At 44.4% G+C, this 20,268-nt stretch overlaps 1 protein-coding gene across 1 annotated transcript in view; it reads left to right on the forward strand.

Moving 5' to 3' along the window:
- HLF (HLF transcription factor, PAR bZIP family member) overlaps window positions 1-20,268 on the forward strand; it is a 36,546-nt gene that overhangs the window by 11,073 nt on the left and 5,205 nt on the right. The window contains exon 3 of the mRNA XM_039562182.1: window positions 18,179-18,399. Within this exon, the coding sequence (XP_039418116.1) occupies window positions 18,179-18,399 (221 nt within the window). The remainder of the gene's footprint in view (window positions 1-18,178; window positions 18,400-20,268) is intronic.

Genomic DNA, 20,268 nt, shown 5'->3' on the forward strand with positions numbered 1-20,268 from the left:
TTTCTAAAAAAGAAAAAAACTGCTTGAAAAGACACTCGAGTCTCTTCCTGCTTCCTCAGGATTAAGTTGGAGAAAGTTTATTGGGAAATGCTACAATTTTTTCTGTCTGCCTTTTTTTTTTTTTAATGTGCATAAACATTGCCTTCACCTTAGCTTTCGAAGAGTGAAAAAGCAGATACAGATCTGAAATAACTGCAAGTGCTGAGCTCACTGTTGTTTGAAGTATACCACAGCAGCATATCAATGTCAAAGTAAAATTTTCACAGGAGTGTATGTTTGCTCAATGGTTTTGGTTTTTTGTTTTTGTTTTGTTTTTGGTGCTCCATTCATCCTGAGATAATTTGGTTTGGGATATCCTTTTTATACACTGGGCTTGCCCTGTGAAACAGCCCAGTTCTCTCTGCTTATTGCTGGGTGAGGGTGGAGTACTAAAGAAAGGTGGCCACAATCTCAGCCCTGTCCAGCTGGGTGATCACTGCTCTGATTAATAAAGAGTGTGAAGACTTTGGGAAGTGAAACTACAAATACCTTGGGGCACTGTTGTTTAATTCCTACTCTGGTTTTCCAAACTTTCCCAGGGACCTGAGCTACCCAAGCAGCTTGGTTGTGAGGGACTGACCACAGCATGGCCTTTGTCACCAGCTGTCTAAGGGCCTGGCCTCTGTATCAAGAGCTGTACACTGAAAACTGAGGAGTTCTGTCCCTCCCTGTAGTGAAGGTTGTTTTTCTTGGAAGAGAAGAGCGTAAATAACAGAGCAGGTTAATAAATTGCATATCTAGATTCTGTCATGCTCCTCAGCCGTGTGTTGTTACTGTGTCTTACTCTACCAACTCAAAAAGGGAAAAAAAGCCACAGTGCTTGCTCACCAGCTGAAGGTGTTTCTGGAGTGGTAGAACATTTTTTGAGAGCAACACCAACTGAGTAAAATGGAGCAGGAAGCTGACCTTGTGAACACCTGCATCACTGAACTCTATACTTACATGAGAGAATTAGGGAAGAGTGCAGCATATTTAAAGTTAACCTGCATATCTGCCTTCTGAGGAGTTTAAACCACAAGCCTTGAGTAACACATGTTGGACAGCTGTGGTTTGGGTGTCTGCTTGAAACACCTTGCCTGTTGGTGCCTTGGCACTTAAAAAATCAGGGCATGGATTGTCCAGGCTCCAAGGCCTGATGTTGGTGCATCCATAATCACGTGGCTGCCCTCAGAAAGGCTGTTCTTTCAGTTCGACCGTGCTCATCACCAGGTTTAAGAAACACTTTTCCAGTGTCTCTTATCTGCTCAATTTTCTCAGTGCGACATGGTTGATGTCATTGTTGAAAATTGTGGTAGTCTCTGTCTGAAAGCTGTTCTGGACACGTGAAAAGGAGTCATTAGCCAAGGAGAAGGAAAGAGCTGGAGGTGTAATTGTCAACTCGTGTGCGTCTCTGATTCCACCAGGTGCTGCACGTGTCTGGTTTATCAATTTATTCCTGTTAGAAAATAAACAAATCTCACTTTTCTTATGTACTCTGGTGACTGCTTCAGCCAAGTTGCTCTTATCTGCAGCAGGGATGTACTTCTGAGGTCTTGTGTTTGGGAGCTTTTCTTTCTGCATCCACGTGTAACCTGCTCTCAGGGATCATGTGCAGGTCTGATGCTGGCCAGGGATGCCGTTTGTCTCTTCCTAAGTCAGTTATTTAAAAACATTATTATCACTACTATCAAAATATAATACCTGACATGGGGGCAGGTGTTATCCCTCATATTTCTCAGGTTGAATCCTTTGGCCAGGTTCTATCTCACTTCATAGATGTTTCTCTGTGTTCAGCAGTGGCTGTTCAAGGGGTGTCTGCAGTCTGAACCCTGGGGGATGTGCACCATCCATCCTGGGCCACATCCTGGCAGGCCTGAGCACCTCTGAGTCTCCTCAGTGTGGACTTCAAAATCACTCAGCATTTCACGTTTTTGAAACACTGATGAGTAGCTCTCACTCCTATCCAACGATGAATTTCCAGTGCCTTTTCCAAACCGGGTTCTCTCAGGATCTGCATCCTTGCAGGAGCTGGTGGTGTGTAACTCTAGTGGAGACCCAGCTGAACGCCGGGTGCTCAGCCCTGAGAGCCCAGTTAACACCTCATTAAAATCCACCACTGGCAACCCAAACCTTTAAGCAAACGCCTCAAGTAATTTTTTCTGCTGCCCTTCAGTTTCCAGCCCGTGGCTGGTTGTTTCCCACTTTCTCACGTTTTCCCAAGCTGCTGGTGTGTACAGTCTGAAGATCACATTTAACCAACACAAGGAAATGAGCTTGGCCCGACAGGCTTCTCCATCACGTGGCTGCAAATGTGTTCACTCTGTTCTGCCAGATTATGGTTGGCTGAGCAAAATACAGTGAAGCTCTGGGCTGCTGGCCAAGCTTTTATTTCAGTTTGGAGCTTACAGCCACATATTTGCTCTTTGGCAGGACATCCACTGGGGTATATTTGGATAGTAATCTAGCATTGTTTTGCTGCATTTTCTTCTTTTTTTTCTTTTTTTTTTTTTTAATGCACACAGATAGTATAATCCCAACACTTTGTCCAGTCTGTATGAGATTTCTCAGTGTACACCGTTATGTGTGTGCGCTCAGAACTTGTAGCTGTGACCTTTGATAAATATAAGTCAAAGCAATTAACTTTCCTTTACTGAAAAATGCTGGATGTCCTACTCTTTGCCCCCTCTGTGCTGATAACAGAGCTGTGTTGTTACTCTTTCCAAGATCAAAAGCTTTACTAGGGTTTGATTGAAGTCCAATTATGGAAGGAAGTAACTGTGCTGGAGCCCTGAAAATAGCAGTAATTGTTAAAATAATAAAGTGTGTCCTTGTGTGTCTTTATAATATTTAAAACTTCTTTTGGGGTGGAAGGGGGTGGCTTTCCTCTAGCTTTAAAATGAAAATATTCGCAAATGTCTTGTGGAAATAGGAGTGTGCTGTTAGAAGAATTTCTTTTCTCTGGATTTCTTCCTTCAGTTCTCCACCCCAAGTTGCCGTCCTCAGAAGCTGTTTGCATGCAGCCTGACTCATGCAGGAAAATAAAGCTGGATTTGATTTTTAACTGTATGGGAGGCTTTGAGTTTGGGGGGGATAAAGGCTTTATGATGCAAACTCCTGTATTTCTCTGTGAAACAAAAATGGGCTTTTCAAAATACAGCGTGTTTAGGAAAGTTGGCTCTGGGTTTGAAACCCCAACATCTCCAAGGGCACACTTGTATGAAAAAGCAGTACAAAAAGACATCATGCTTGGGGAAGGGGTACAAAACATGAGGGCAAGGGGCAATGTCTGATGGACAGTTCCTGTCATCTTCCAAAGGGACATTGCACTTCCAGTGTGTGTGGAGGGGTTTGGTTGGTTTGGTTTAGATGGATGGTATTGAGCCTTGAGTTGTGGGGTTTTGTTTACTTTATCAAAATCTTTGAGGTATGTCTGAACAGATCAACACTGGCAAAGCTGAAATACTTTTCCCCAAATCTTTATGTTGTTGTTTAGGATATAAATATGTTTTTGCTTCCTCTTAATCTTCCCTGCATCCTTAGAGAGGAGGGAACCTGGGAGAAAGCCCAGGCTCTCATCTGGAGTCAACTGCTTCAGCAAGTACTTCAGCAAGAGCTTCAGCAAGGGAGAGCTTTGGGTCTTGATCTTAAAGCCCAGCATATCTAAATGCCTATTTGCCAGTTGTAGTGTTAATTGAAACAGTGATGTGAATAAATAGAAATGAAGATGATAATATGGACAGTGATTGCCATAGGGGCTGCTTTGGTGATTGTACAGCTGGGACAGGTTTGAAATTACTGCAAGATTTTACCAGGGTTTGGTTCTGTTTGGTTTTGCCTTTTTTTAACTCAGGTGCTTGCACACACATCTGATACAGGTAGGACAAGATAATCCTTACGTGAAAATCAATCTTTGTGTACTTTTATTTCAGCCAGCTGGACTCAAAAGCACTAAGTACTTGAATAAAACCTTTGCATTATGGATAAATGGTATCAAGTAATAAGCCCAGAGGATTGTACAGAGCAGGACTAGAATTTTCTTGGCCCCTTAAATTCTTAGGACAGAACCTGTTAATTCATTCATTTGAATTTTACTGTTGCACTCTCTCCACTGCAATAAAAATTATTTAGACTTTCTTTTTTCTTTTAAAATCATCTATTTATTCTGACTGTAAGACAGCTTTATGTATATAACATCTATAAAATATTCTCCCTTTTCAGCTCCCTGCTCTCACTGGGTTTGGATGGATCTTTGGCATACAAACTGCTTCATTGCCTTCTGGAAATTTTTAGTTATCAAAAGCCTTAGCAAGGGGCACCCTGTTGGTGTTTATCCAGTTGGCAGCTTGAGCTGCTCTCAGAAACAGCCCTGACTGATCTCGAGGAGCTGCTGAAACTCATCAAGCAGGTTCCTGCTCACCAATTATCCAGTTAAGCAGAAAGAGGAAAGGTGTTTCTCTTGCTTGTGTTTTTTTCTTTGCAAAGTTTAACTCGTTCTTCCCCAAGCCTGAGTACTTGAGGGTGTGTAACATGGCAACAGCAGCAGGGAGAGTCAGGGGCGAGAGGGGCAGAGGGGATCTCTGACCTTGCACAGTAAAATCACACCAGGATTTCATCCCTCAGGTGGGACAGACAGGCAGCTTCCAGCATAAATCTACAGCATTCTGATTCTTCGCTGAGTCCTATCTAGTGTCCCTCCACCAGCTTTTTGTCCGCATTTTAACAAATCTTAAGAAAATAAGAGATTCCCCCCTCCAACCAAACCCCTCCCTACTTCAAAGCCAATAATGAATGTTTCATCGCTGCCAGAGCAAATTTGTTGATTCCCAAACACTCCACTGTGTCTTGGTTGGAAGACTTAAATTGCTTGCATAGTAAGTGCTGGGGATAATATAAAATAAGCTCTTTCTAGTAGAGTTCTGGTTTTCAGTATATATTATAAGAATAAATAAATGCTCAGATGATAGCAGACAGCTGGGTTGTCCACATCTGACTGTCTTCTACATTGATTTTTAAGACAGCCCATGTGCATGACTTCTTGCTGGCTATCAATACCAGATGTGTCTGCTTGGAATTCAGAGGGATTGTCAAGTGACAGTGTAGTTGTAAAACAAATCATTTTGATCATGATTACTGAAAATAGTAAATGAGTGGGTAGGATAAAGTGAAGAGATATTCTCAATTCCAGTAGAGAACAAGAGGATTAATTGGCTTTCCTGACTGCCATTAACAAGCAGTGACTTGGTGAATATTTTTTTTCCTTCCTACCTCCTGCCCAAGGAATTGGCTCCATGAGCAGCACAACCCTGTGGGTTCTCTGATGTGTTACAAGGCTCCTGCAGCCAGGGAGGGAAGAGCTTCCTTCATTTAGGTTGTTTTCACAAAGCTTGTTGGTACCACATGTGGATGCCTTGCTGCCAAATTTGTTGGAAATTGGCCAACAATTTCCCAAGCTTTTGGGAGGGGGCCGGGCAGATGTGCACAGCAGGACTGCACAAAACTCAGTTTTATGGGAAATTAGGTAAAGAACAACTGTCAGGTACTGGGGGCACTGAAATGAAGTTTGCAAAGCAATTGAAGGAACCAAAGGGCCATTTAATGTCTTAATTCTGTACATGTCCATTAACCAGGTGCACGAGATACAGTCCTTGCCCACAGGTTGGATCCACACTGGCAGATTTCCATCTGCCCAGGACCTGTCTGGAGCACTGAAGTGTGATTTGGTGACTGCACTGATTGTTTTGGAAGTGGCTGGAAATGCTCAGGAAGAAGCAGATCAAAATACTCATCAACTTAGGCTGCGGCAGAGCTTAATCTGGATGTCTGAGCTGTGCTGGCTGAGTGGTCTGTGAAATAACCTTTTTCTGTAGGTAGGGCTTTTCGTACATTTCCTGAGTAGCCCAAGGGTGTAACTGAATATTTACTACTGTTCAACATTGCTTTTTATATTTTTAAAAGGAAGATTTGTGAGTGCACGCATTGGAATGCTTGTTAATAACAAAAGTTGAACAGAACCTTTCCATCATCAGGATTTTATTGAGTTTTGCTTGTGCACTGAACCCACAAAGACCTTTTCCAGGCAGCAAAATGGAGGCCAAAGAGGTAGAGCCAAATTCTGGGGTTACTGAGCAAGGCAACTGCAAAACTGGGTGACCACCTCATCCCTGGCAGCTTGGACAAACCCTCTGAACCAGGTAAGGGTGGGTTGGGACTTCTGCTTCAGTAGGTGCTTCTTCCAGGCTGCAGATAAGGCAGGTGAGGGCTGGGGTTGTGTTGTGGGTGGGCAAGAGCATCTGAGCTGGGTGTGAGTTGTGTGGAATGCAGGTGCATAAATAGCCTGGGCATGAGGAAGGAAAATGTTTTCACCTGTGAATAGATGAGTTACTTCTGCTGATGTGCACAGGAACACAGGCTTAGCTTCTGTAGAGAGAACACATTAAAAGAGGTATGAAACATCTTTATTGTGAGACTAGCTCTTAATTTATTTCTGAAAATCTGGAATACCATAAATCTGCCAGTGCCATTTTCTTTATTCCTTCTGCATTTGTAAAAGGAGAACAAATAAAAATGTTCTGTAAGCTTTGCTACATTTTTAAGAAATACCATTTATATGACACAGCTCTATTTTGTATAATTTTTTCATATCCAAAATACAGAGGGCTTTAGAATAGATGAAAAAAAGCTGCATATCTGAGTTTAAGATAAAATAAGATGATCCCTGTGATAGAGACAGCAGAAATGATGTGATACGACAGTTGCTGTAGCAACACCACCTACTTCATGAAAATCAGAGTTAACAGGAGTGTAAAAGGTAAAGCCCACATAATTTTCCAAGCCTATGAATTGCTGCTGCCCTCAGCCTGCAGTGCTTTCGAGCTCTCCAGTGCTTCTCCTTCCATGTGGGCACAGAATAATCACCTTTTTCCACATGGCCAACTCCTGCAGATCCCATCCTGCGCTGAGCAGGGGCACACGGTGGGAATTCTGCAGGTGACCTGGGAATAAGAGGGAGATGAAGGATTTTGTCCTGTCCTGTCCTGTCCTGTCCTCCCCCCAAATCCTCTCAAAAGCCCCGGACAACAGAATACTGTAAGGCCTGTGCTGTCTCTGCAGAGAATGGGATGACCACCAGTGTAAAACAGAAGCCAAGCAGTCAGTTTACTTCTGTGGGACTCAGTTTGTAAAGGCCTGGTGTGTTTAATATGAATTGTTAAGTAGTTTAGACACAGAAGGTGTCAGGAATACGGGCACTTTCCCCCCTCCCAAATAAACCCAAACTAGTGGTGCTCCATACCTCTGCATCTATAAAATGCCAACTCCCATGTTTAAAAGCTCCCATATGCAGTGAATTGATCAATGATTTGCCAGTGCATATTGGCCTCAAGGTTACATTAAAATATATTATTTTTAATATATTGATATTTTAAAAATATATTGACTTAATATATTGATGGTTTTTGTCATTAATTGGCAGTGGAGGCCATGCTGTGTGTGATAGCAAGAGTAAATCTTTAAAAATCTTTATTACTTGTGGATTGGGGGAAGAGTGTTTAGAAGAAAGGGCAGTCTCATATGGAGTCAACTTTTTCTGATCCCTTTTGCTGACATGCCTCCTGAAGGCATCAGAGTAAATGCACTGCTCAATAAATGGAGGGAGGTTTGATTTCTGTGTCTTGGGGCATTTTAATTTCGTTTTTGACATCATTCACTATCTTCACAGATTCAGCATGCCTGTTGCATTGAGAACATGCATAGTAGTGTGTCCAGAGGCCTAGTTCAGGGCTGTGGGCAGTTTGCAGAGGAGGTCACAAGTAGTAATATAAATATTAGAATTCCAGGATTTCTTCAAAAGATATTCCATCACCAACCTTTTTCAGTGCCTCTGTCTTTAAAAGATAAACCTGAAGGTTTTGGTCCATGTTGCTCTGTCTGGTCCATGTGAGTGCTGTTGTGAGCCACAGAAGTCTCTGGAGGCATTAGTTTGGGTTTGGAGGCTCCTCAGCAAAGCAGTTTCTTGCCATTTTCTGGTACTCAGTGACTCCCTCACATTTAGAAGTGAATTTACCAGTGCCCAGTGTTCAGTGCTGTAGTATCTTTTAATTTGGCTTGCTTTTTGAAGTTACCTGATTTTGCTTGTGTCTGACATGCCACCAAAACCTCCTTTATGCAGCAGCTGTAAAGAAGTAGTTACAGACACAGGGGTAATGTCCATATTCAACAGCCTTTTCTCTTGGAATTTTCCCTAAGTGGTGACGTGTTCCCTTCCTTCCTCTGGCCCCCTTTTTCAGGCTACCCAGGCCTGATGCATCTGTATGGTTTATAAATGGAGATAAATGCATCAATAGAGAAAAAGCTACAACCACACACGCTTTATGTGTGCTCCTTGGGAATAAAGCTAGTATATCAAAGCAAGTTAGACCTCTGCAGTTATTGGGCTGTAACAACCCGAGTATAATTTTTTGGGTTTTGCTGTTTGTTTGGAGTTTTTTTTCCAAAACATATTAGAGGATCCTAATTGAGGGCAGAGAGAAAATAAAATGTACTCAGCCTTGCTTAGGTTATGGGAACAGTGTGTTCCCATTCTGGCAGCTCTAATTCTTAAAACGTGATTATTTTATACAAATCACCATCTATAAATTGTCACATAAAAAGTGTGCTTCATTTTAGTGAAATGTAAAATGGAAAAAAATGGAAAAAAAAGGAAAAAGAGTAAAAAGTGACTGCAACAGTTCAGATTTGTGTGCACAGAGGAGATCAAAAGAGAAGAGGAGATTTGCAAGTTCCTGTAACTCTGCCCAGTGACCTCTTTTCCTTCAGGGATGTATTCCAGTGCTGCTGATAGCATCTGTTGTCTGTCTCTCGGGCTCCCCATTAGCTGCTGATTGGGAGGCAGAGGAAATGGACCTGTTTCACGTGGCTCTTCCATGCCAGTTGAAATCTCCCTTGACTGTGTTTTGATAACACACCCAGGCCAGCAGGGCTTGGGTACCAGAACTGGGTAATAGATCCATGAGTCATGGGTGGCATATGCTGTCAGGATTACAGGAGGGCTCTTTGCAAGACCTGTTTACTGAGAGCGTGCTGTCCTAGATAGACAAATAAACAGAACAATGGGAGAGGGACTGACTTGGTCTGGAGTGTTGAAAAGCACATTGGCAGTGGCACAGACACATCTTGAGGACAAGTGTTGTCTTTGTTTTGAGCAGAATTCCACATGAGGGCACATTTATGGGTGGTGAGGTTGTAGAGGTGAGCGTCTCCCAGGGAACAAGGGACAGGGCAAGAAGAAACAGCCTCAAGCTGCACCAGGGGAGGTTCATGTTGGATGCCAGAAGAATTTTTTCAATGAATGGGTGGTTTAGCATTGGAAGGGGCTGCCCAGGGAGGTTTGGAGTCCCCATCCCTGGAGGTGTCCAAGGAAGGCCTGGATGTGGCACTCAGTGCTTTGAGCTGGTGATGAGGTGGGGATTGGGCACAGCTTGGACTCAATGATCTTGGGGGCCTTTTCCAAACTCAGTGATTCTGTGACTGTGCTATATGAGGCTGTTACCTAAACCAGGGGCTCTATCTAAAATCTACTGGTTTATTAAAGCTTGGTACATAATTGTCCAAGGAAAGGAAAGTGGATGTTTTTGTTTCCTTCAGAGCAGATTAATTCTGATGCTTCTCTGGAACCTTCCCTTTAAGAAAAGAATTACTGTACTTTCTGAGGAATCTTGCTGTATGTGAATTGCCAAGTAATGAAAATATGCCAAAGGATGTCAAGAAGCTCCAGTGTACCAGAGAATATAAGCATCTTGAACTGAAACATGCTTCTAAGCCAAGTGTAAATTAAAATTAAATACCAGTGTGAACGTTCTTCCCTGCAGCTCTTCTTCAGACCCCGTCCCCACTGAATTCCATCTTGGCTGATCAGCATCCTACAGAAAAATCAGAAAAGCATTTAGGAATGCTGTGGATTTCATGCTTTTCAAGAATTTTTAAATCCCTGTTCAGTGTCCTGGGAGCAGAATCAAACCCTCTCTTCCTCCATATAGCCTTTCTGCAAGGGAATTGTTCAGAGCAGGAACAACTACTGTCAGGCATCTTGCACAGGTAGTTTGGTAGGGAATAAAAATTGGATTTCCTGGTTGTTTTCAGAGATGAGGCCTTGTTGAGCTCGCAAGTGCTGCCTTCACACAGGCTAAAGTCAAGGAAGGGCTTTCAGAGTATGGATCTTAGAGAAGAGATGAGTCTTAAGTCCAGGAGATGTAGTGGAAGATTTTACCTGCTGGTGCCTCCTCTTTGTTTATTGCTTTTGAAGGGCAGAACGTTACTGGGCCAGCAGGCAAAGGGTATTCCATTCACTCCAAGTTAACCACAGGCAGGAGTTGCAAGTGAAGCCCTCAAAGATCTGCAAACACACAACCTGTCTTGGGGTGACTTCACGATGCTGTATCCCCTATCGCCTGCTCTATGCCAGACATGAATTGTGTGTCTTTAAGCTGGGTCCGAGAGAAAGTGGCGGGGGGGAGGGAGGAAGCCGAGTGAATTCTTCAGAGCAGTTTGTGTTCAAGGACTCACACACTCCCCACGCTCTCACTGCTGCAGAGCCGAGGGAGCACCGTCCTGCTTTTAGCCAGCTCTCAGCTCTGTTTCTCAGGAGAGAGACACAGAGTTAAAATTCTTTGCTTTTTAGCTAGCCTGCTAGCTGAGGCAAGAAAGTTTGCTGGCTGGCTTTTTCTTCTTCTCCTGAGCTGTTCAGCTTTCCTCCGCTCTGGAACACCATCACCGGGAGGCCTCACACCACGGCCTGGAGGGGCCCACGCTGCACCCCAGCTCCAGAGAGAGCAGAGCCACACCTACAGAAAGGACTCTGAATCTACCAGGTTTTCTCCACAACAAGAAGGTTTATTATCTAACATTATTCTTTTTTTTTCTCTCATGGTTGTGTGCACCCTGCTTGTTAAATAAACAGCTTTTTTTTCACTTTTTTCCCAGAAAATTCTTTCCGAACCTGGGTAGGGGAGGGGCTGCTGAAACCTGCCTTCTATTAGAGGATACGTTCATCTCAGATCTTTCCACCTAATTTGTCTCAAACCGAGACACAACCGAAGGCCATGTGTGCAGCCTCGGATAGCAAGCCCTGTCCCTTGGAAATGCAGGCTTTAGTTACATTTTATCCTCTCTTTCCCCTTTTCCCATTTTGCCTGTGGAGCTCAGACCAGCTCTGGGCTGAATCAGGGCTGTTTCAGGAAGGAAGTGGTTGTCTGTAGGATCTTGGATCTTGACCTCATTTACTGCAGATGTGAGAGGATGCAGGGAACAGCAGGAGGAGAAGGGAAAATCTGGCAGGAAGGACCGAAGGATTTTGTCTGGAGAGACTGGACTTTGCATAAAGTTTCAGCAGAATTCTGAACAGTTAATTTGATTTTGTGGATGTGTCACACCATGTGTTTGCTTCCCTTTCTGTGAGAAGCCCAGTGTGACACCTTGGGTGGCTCTCACCTGTGTCCCACACCTGCAGAAGCCCATGAGAGAATTTGAAATGCAGCCAATGCGTACAACATTTGCTAGCCTGAGAGAATGGTGTTTTGATTTAAAATATCTGTACTTCTTCATCTGCAAAGAGAAGTGTTGCCCCTTCTTGCATGGGAATCTTGTTTCTGAAGCATACAGATACAGTAGTTGTCAGTGCTGGATGGAACTCCTGAAATTGTTTCTCTACAGGAGGTTGGAATAATTTATGGCAAATATTATATGGGTTTATTTGGATAAATCAAAATGGGTGAAACAAGTGTCTCCTCAAGGAGGAAAGAATCCGAGTAAGATAGTATGGGATTGGAACTTTGAAGGTTGTTGCAACCATGACTGTGCTTCTTACACAGCTCTTGCATTTAATTTTAAAAACAAATTGAAAAGCTAGGCTTTCTCATGTGCCACTCTTACAACAGGCACATTGGAAATGAGTAGAAATGGACCTGACTGCACACCACACTGTCCTGCTGCTGGGAGTGAGTAGAGGATGACACCTCACAGTAAGGAGCTGAAGGAGGACAGGGAGCTTTGCCACTGTATTGTTTGTTGAAGAGAATCTGTGGCACTTGGGAATCTGGAGCTGTGTTTGTACCATCAGCACAGTTACTCTCCTGCCCTGTTGCCTTTGACGGTGCTCTTCAACCTAATGCATTCATCACAACCTTTGCTGGAACAGCCTTCCCCTTCCAGGCTCTCTCCCTCTCATCTTTGGCTGCCAGTCTGTCATCCTCGCCTTCCTCACCTCCTTACCACCTTCTCAGATTTGAGTCCTAATCAGTTAATGAAATTGTCCCCTTCTCCTCCAACTCGTCCACAGTTGGAACACGCTGCCCAGGGAAGTGGTTGCATCACAGCTCTGGAGGTTTTTAAGAAACATGCAGATGTCGCACTGAAGACATGGTTTCATGTGGAGTTGGCAGTGCTGGGTTAATGCTTGGATTCCATGATCTTAGAGGGCTTTTCCAATCTAAACTATTCTGTGATTCTCTGAAGTAACACTGACCCAGGAGCTGCCATCTCTTCCAGTGCACAGGCCACTAGCACACTGCATTGAAAAGTTTGCCAGAAATTTTTAACAGGTTCAAAACAAAGTATTTTTTGCGGGACCTTTTTCGGGAAACTGTAGAACCATTTTGGCAGAAACACAGCTGGCGCACAAGAAACACAAACAGAATGGTTGAAATCTGGCAAAGGCTGAAGGAACTGAAGACAGCATCCTCTAACGGGAAGTGTCAGATTATATTAATAAGACTACCAGTCCTGCCTGAAATAATACTGTAGAGGTCTGGAGCAGGAGGCACGCAATGCTGAGAGGGGAAATGACAATTCTTTCATAATTAAGTGCACAAGGTTTGTAAACAATGCTGATATCTTTAAAAAGTACAGATTTTAAAAACACTTTAGTGTGTCAGTGTTTTAGTGTGTGTTAAAAGCAGCAAATTATGTTGTGGTTGCATTGGGTTGAGATCCTTCTTTCTGTGGTGAGTGTTTGCAGTCACCCCATGTTCAGCAGAATCAAGTTTGTGTAAGGTAAGGAGTAGAGGAATGTCTCTGCCGGGTTGGAGCCCTGGTCAAGATACACAGATCTCCTGTTGCTTGGGAAGAAAATAAAGCTCCTATAACAACTGGTTGCATAAACACACCCAGAGGTGAAGCGTCTTCTTCACCCCAAGGCAGAGAGAGTGGTTGGGTTTGTCCTTCCAGTGTATGGCTTTAGTCCTATTCACCTAAATGGTTTAGTTTCTGGAAGACACTACAGTCTTAATAGCAGGGAAATTACATAGAATAAGATAGGATAGATAAAAGGTTGCTTAGAATATTGTGAGGAAGTGACAAGATGCTGTCCGTAGATAAACCTTGACCTCCAGAATATCCCTTTTACTTTGCTACTCATGGGGGTTTTTGCCTGTCTCAATCCCTGTGCTCTTGCTGTGTGTTCTGCAGTGAGAGAACTTCTCCTGGAGGCTGAAGCAGTTAATGCAGAGATGGATGACAGATTAGTCCAGGACAGGCTGTGATTTAGAGCAAGGGAACTATCCCAAATAGCTGGCCAGCTGCCAAGGGGATAGACGGCTTGGAAAACATACAGGGAGAGCTCTGGAGCAGCTCTGGGTGAGGATTATCTGTCAGTTTAACCACTGCACTTACAGAGCCTGACTGACACACACAAAGTACCTTCAGTTTGTATAAAGAAAAATGATTAGCAAACATATCTTATCTCTGGGCTGCTAATAAATTGAGTAAGAAACTCCTCTTTTATTTCCCTCCAATGTGTGTAAAAAATAGGGAAAAATATTTTGATTAGAACATTTTCACTCCCTTTTCTTCCTCTTGTCGCTGTTCTCCAGCTGGCTGTTGAGCTGATGAAGAGTGTAGAAGGGCTGTGAGAAGGGAGATTTTCTGAAAATCAGACACAGTTCTATGGGAGTTGAATGATTCAGAATTGCATTCCACATAATTTACCAGGGATTTCTCACAGTACAGATAAGAAGTCTGCCAAGCAGTGGTGCAGCTGAAGAGGTTATTTCCGTCTTCACTCTCCTGGGCACAGCTGGTAGGTGGGATGTTTCAAAAAGGGGAAATTAAGAGTCAGGATATGGTGATTGAACTCCCCATGATACCAGATCAGCGTTTGGGTTTTTGTAGGTATACAAAAATGCTGCTATACTTTTGAATTGTGAATTTTAATTATTGCAGGCAATTAAAAGCTGCTATTTTTTTTTACCAGCCATTTGGTGACCTAGATGACACAAGTGAATGGCCTCAGTCCATTTCTCTCTGAAAAAGGAACCACACTGAAAATATTACCATTACATTGGACTTCCTCACTGGCAGTCTCTGCCAGGAGGAGACGGAGGAGGACGACGACTGAAAGGATTAGAACAGCTAACTTTCTTTCGAGTCCTTTTTTCTGGAAAATTTTCCACCATGCTAATATCTGCCATAGCAACACCAAAAGCATTAGCAAAGGCAAGATGTTAGGGCAGCAGAACTGCTGGGGTTGTCAAAACCTGCTGGTCCCTTTGCCAGGAGACACCTGGAGCTGTGTCTGTCCTGGCATACTCCTTCTTGCTTGAGTGCAGCTCTACAAGTGGGAAAGGCTCCAGACAAAAGGCCAGTGTTGACATAGTTGTGGTCTCTCCAGGCCATGGTTGAGACACATCACTAGGGTGGTATGAGGGGAAGTTTCCATTAACAATTGTTCCCGGCTTGCTTCCACCGCCACCACCACCGTGGAGCTCTGCAGCTGGATTTCCAAAAGAGTTTAATGCTCAAGAGTTCTCATTTCAGCAACTTAAATAGAGGGGCTAAGTTCTTTCCAAAACACTTGGCAGTCATCAGCCCCCATTGAGAACAAAGCTTAAGCACATTAAACAGTCCAGCCACTTCACTGTTGTGAAAATTTGGCTGCCATTGTGAGCACAGTGTTTAAATGATGCAGAGCCTGGCAAAGGCATCTGGCTCCTGATGCTGGGCACTGAGGGGCCTTACCTTGCAGAGTAGGCTTCCTCCTTGGCTGATTGCTTGTGCATCAGAGCCTCTGAGCAGCCCTTTCTGTGGCTGTTGTGACAGCTGGGAAGCTTGGTGATGCAAGGATTAGTTGGCTGCTGGGCACATGACATTCAAATTGCTGTGCTTATTTGACCTACCTCTGATTGCGAGGAATTTAGTGCATAAAAATAACACCCCGAACAAATTTGGCAGGAGGATGCAGAGCGAAAGTGCCATGCACACCCGGAGAGAGGAGCCCGGGGAGCGATGTAACACAAGGCCATGCTCTGCACTCCTGCAGTGACAGCAGAGCCAAGGCCAGCACAGCCCACGCTGTCATCTTGGATTACGACAAGTTCCAGCACCACAGAGATGTCATGGCCACTGGCCAGCAAACTAACAAAGACAGGTTCCTGGCTTGCACTATTGGCAAAACTTGATAGAATAAATAAAAAGATCCTGGGCGCTAGGAGTTGCCCAGCATAAAATGCTGGACCAAGCATTACTGGTTTTTCTGCCTGGGGCTTGAGATACCCTTGTTAACTCTGTTGGTCTTGATGGAGTTGCTGATCATTTTCAGGAGCATGACAGAACAGAGACTGGCAGAGGTGTGTGTGCCATGTGGGTGTAGGATGTCTACTCTTGGGGCTCCTAGTGACAGTGTTTAGACACATGGTTTGTTCAGGCTTTAGTGAACAGCATTTCCCTTGAACGAGCTTCTCACTGGCACTGGAACATCTTGTGTTTACTGAAGGGCCAGGTCTGTAGTCGTGAGAACTTCCTAGAGCAGGGGAGAGGAAACGTGTGCATGGAGGGAGCAAGGCAGGACCTTGACTGCCATGTCTTGTCCCAGATCCCTGTGGAGGTGCATCCCTCTTTATTTTGCTGTTGCATTGCTAAGATGCGATGCCTCGATTTCCCATGTTTAAAAGGAGCATTTTTGCCCTTTTTTCAGAGGGATATTGTAAAATTTCTTGAGGCCAGTGACTACAGATCTCATGTAATTGTGTAATATGGCACATTACAGATAAATGGTAATACGCAAACTGATACTGTGTATCAAGAACTTCAGCAATATTTAAATACAGGCTCTCACCTGGACCAGATTTGACAATCCATTTGACTTTCAGAAGCACCCTGCAGGCTCACCAGAAATACTATAAAAGTACTCAGAGCTCGTGTCTTGCTTAATTTTTATCTGTACTACAGAATGTGCACCATTTGTAGGTGCATACATATGTGTATTTGTCTGCAGTAAGGAATACCTGGCCGCTCCGGAACAGGCACTCACCCAAGGAGCTTTTCCTGTGTTTCGTGCTTTAAACGAGGTCGTGGGGCCCATCCGTCCATCAGCGAGGGATCGGCCCCCGCGGACGGCGGGGCTGCCGGGGTGCGCGTCCCTTGTCGGGAGGTGCCACCGGGGCAGGGAGGTGACTCAGACCCGCACGCCGCCGTCTCCAGGAGGGCCGAGGCTTGTGAGAAGCCGCCCCGCAGCCGCAGCCGTGCGGGCCGAGCCTCCCCCCGGCTGTCCCGGTTATCCCGGAGCGCTGCGCTGGGAGCGCGCACCCACCACCCGCGGCAGGCAGGGGAAATGCCGCTGCCGCCGCCGCTCCCGGCTGTATTAACGGGGGACAGCTGGAAAGGCCACGCTCCTGGCCCCGAGAGCGGGGAGAAGCCGCTGGCACCGCCAGTTCCCGGCTGGATTAACGGGGGACAGCGGGAAGCGCCACGTTTCCAGCAGCGCGTCCCGAGCCAGGGGCGGCAGCGCTCCGCAGTGGCACAATGCGTGCAGCAGCATCCTTTCCTCTCGCTCCTCTCCTGCAGCCACATCTATATTTTGATAACTTTGATCCTCCTTTTCTCCTCTCCCCGGCCCTCACCAGCCTTTCCTGGAAGCTGATTTTATCAGCTCTAAAATAGGAGGTACAAAAGCTCTCCCTTAGGAAGCCCTGCGCAGTGCAATTCCCCCAGCGCATTTTCTGTGTGGTTCCCGTATTATTAAAATAAAACCTGCATTGTTAATGCTGGCCTGGAATTAGAAACGACATATAATGTTTACTGTTTTACACCCTAAATATTGCAGATGTGGGCACAAGTAAGGAAATATTACGCAGCCACAGGATGTTTTTGTAGTTATCATGAAAGCCATCAGATCGCTAAGGTTGAATTAGCAAATAGCCAAAATTATAAAAGAATATCTGTTTCAATCAGAAGTCCTCCCTCTGAAGTCTGTGAGGCTTCTACTTCTGAGGCATGTGAAAACTTCTGAAAATTCTGCCCCCGGGGATAGTCCATGTTTAGGCAGCTGACTTCAGGATCCTATTTTTGGAACCTTTGGTTGAGATTTTAAATTGGATTTTTAGTGGGAATGGTGCCCGAACTGGTGCTGTAGGATCTTGAAGGCTGTATCTAAAATCAAAAAAAAAAGAAAAATGGGAGCGATATCACTCATTTTCTGGGGATATGCTCCTTTTCATTAGATTTTATATACCATAAAAGAGAAATGCAGCATTGATAAGTGTCTTCTTCATTTCTGCAGAGCATCTTTAAGGAATCGTTGTAGCCTTTCATGTTGCTGGTTTCCTTCACTGTCTTTTAGAATATCCCTGGTAGGATTTCATGGAGAATAAATAGCAGTGTCCTTGGAGTACTTCAACACAGCTGAAAGTACACTTCCATGAGATGCTATCCATGGCAAGTACAGTACGTTGTTTGATTGTAAAATAAACACACCCTCAAATGTATAACTGGGAGGAGTTACAGTGTGCTGATAAATCTGAACTAAATGACAGTACTTACGATCTGTTCCTGAGGATGGGATCCTAATGAAGTGGCACAGGTTGGAGCAACGTATCTTCTGCCTACAGTCAGTGCAACTCAATGTTGGATTCAGTGATGCTACGTGGGAATCCAACATTAGCAACCAGAATTAGGAACAGATTCTGAATATAAAGGCCATGAGCATGTCTGGATCAGAATATATGCCTTGCAGAATGGACAATCTAATATTTAGCAAGAGTAGATACCAAATCTGAAGGGAAAGCTGAAACAATTACTACTTGTAAAGTATGTAGAGATCTTCTAAAATCCATGTCTTTTGATACAATTAACATATTTTTTCTAACCCAGCTGTATTTATCCTGTATTTCTGTAGGTCAGATCTTGCCAGCAAACCGGAACACACCGAGCCCTATTGATCCTGAGACTATCCAAGTTCCTGTTGGCTATGAACCTGACCCTGCAGATCTTGCTCTGTCCAGCATTCCTGGCCAGGAAATGTTTGATCCTCGCAAGCGCAAGTTCTCAGAAGAAGAGCTGAAACCCCAGCCCATGATTAAGAAAGCTCGCAAAGTCTTCATCCCAGATGACCTGAAGGTAATTTGGAACGGGTGACGAGGTGATTGCTATAGGGTCTCTAGTTCCTCACTGAGGTACAGGTTTGGAGTATTAATGTGTTTTGTCATGTAAGGTAAATCTTTCAATCTAAATCTGACTTTGCCATAGAATAAAACTGTTCAGGGTTCTGAATGAGACTGAAGGAAGGATGTCCCTTATTAGTTATGCAACAGTTGAAATTCATGAGCTCAATATTCATTTCCTTTGTATGCCAGAAACTTCCTGTTTGACCTTGGACAAGCTTGCTTTGTCCCATATTTCCCACTTATGAAACAGCCTGATCATGTTTCCTTTTTCTTCATCCTCTGTCTATTCAGCACAGGCTGTGAATCCTTCAGGGAGAATGGAGGACCCTGATGATGACAGACTGAAGTATATTGTGTCTTGTTTGGAAGTTCCTGTAGCTCTGTGTTTAATAATGAATGAGAACACTATAGTAAAAACTGTATTTCACTAATATATATTCAATAATACAGGTGAAAGAATCTAGACAAGTGGTAGGAAAACAGAAGAAAACAGATTTTTCTGCTGAGAAGTGTTTTAATACAATATGTAAAGTACAATACTACATCGATATTTTAAAAGAAAGAGTCCGTGCCACTCACTGCTTCTGAGAAGGGAAGAGCAAAGTGCATGAAGATAGTAGGAAAATTGATCAACTGATCCAGGTTATCAAACACTCTGAACATTACTTGCACAGTTGTTTTCCTGGTATGTGCTTTCCAAGAGAGGATCTCTTTTATTAGAGGCAGTCAGGGCAGAATTACATTCTGCTGTTGCTACTGCCCCCAAGACACAGCCTGAGAGCCTGTTGGAGTCAGTGGGAATCCCTGGCTGCACGTGCAGGGAGCCTAGGATACCATGTGTTTGCACCAGATTGATAGCATTAGAGAAAGAAGCTATTTTTATCCCTAAGCATGCTGTGGTACAAGTTAAAAGCACAGAAATCACAATTCCAGTAGTGTTCAGGTTGCTGTCACTCAGCTTTCCTTTGCAAAGGTTTGCCTGCACCTTACTGCTTGCCTGGGCAAGTTTTACTGCCTGTGATGGCCTGTTGGGCTGCAGTGCCCAAGGGAGAGGTGTTTGCTACAGGAATGGCTGGAGTTTGCTCCTCGGTGCCATTTCTCCCTTTGTCACATCTCCCAGGTACCCTTATTCATCAAAGCAGGCTTTTGGCAAAGGTCCTGTTGGCCAGAGGTTGAACCCAGCAGTGCAGCACAGGAGTGAAGCAGGAGTTCAGGGTCTCTCATTCCCTGGGGATCATCCCATCGCTTGCCCTTGACTCACTGCAGAACACTTGACCCAAGTGCTGCTCCTGCCCTGGCATGTGGAGCAGCCTCTGGGTTCTGGGGGAGGGTAAGCAGATTAGACCAGTCAATCGTCTCTGGGCTGCATGTGATTTGGAAATGCCAGCCTTACCTCTTTCAGGCCTGGATTAAGGGATTTGCCATAGCAATTTGTTAAAATAAAGAGGGATGAAGCCTAGGTGGCACACTAATAAATTGCTTAAAGCTGATTTTTATGGAGTGGAATGAGATGGGAAATTATAAACAAGATTTGGGTCATAGCTTTTTGCTGCACACTTGTTTTTTTGGAGGATTTTGCAGGGTCGCATCTAAGTACAGGTGAAGAGCCATTTAGAGATAATGCTGGCTCCAGATCAGCATTCCTGCACACTTTGTTGAGCCAAACTGGTAGAAAGCAGTTCAAGAGCCCTCCTGCCAGAAGTTGTTTGGCTCCTGATTTGCCTTGTGCAGCAGCAGAAAGTGCAGAGCAGCAGGATTCAGCCAGCTGAAGGACCCAGGAGTGGTGGGTGTTTGCTCAGTGCAGCATAGGAGCAGCTGGGTC

The sequence above is a fragment of the Corvus cornix genome, chromosome 18, assembly GCF_000738735.6.
Source record: "Corvus cornix cornix isolate S_Up_H32 chromosome 18, ASM73873v5, whole genome shotgun sequence".
NCBI lineage: Eukaryota > Metazoa > Chordata > Aves > Passeriformes > Corvidae > Corvus > Corvus cornix.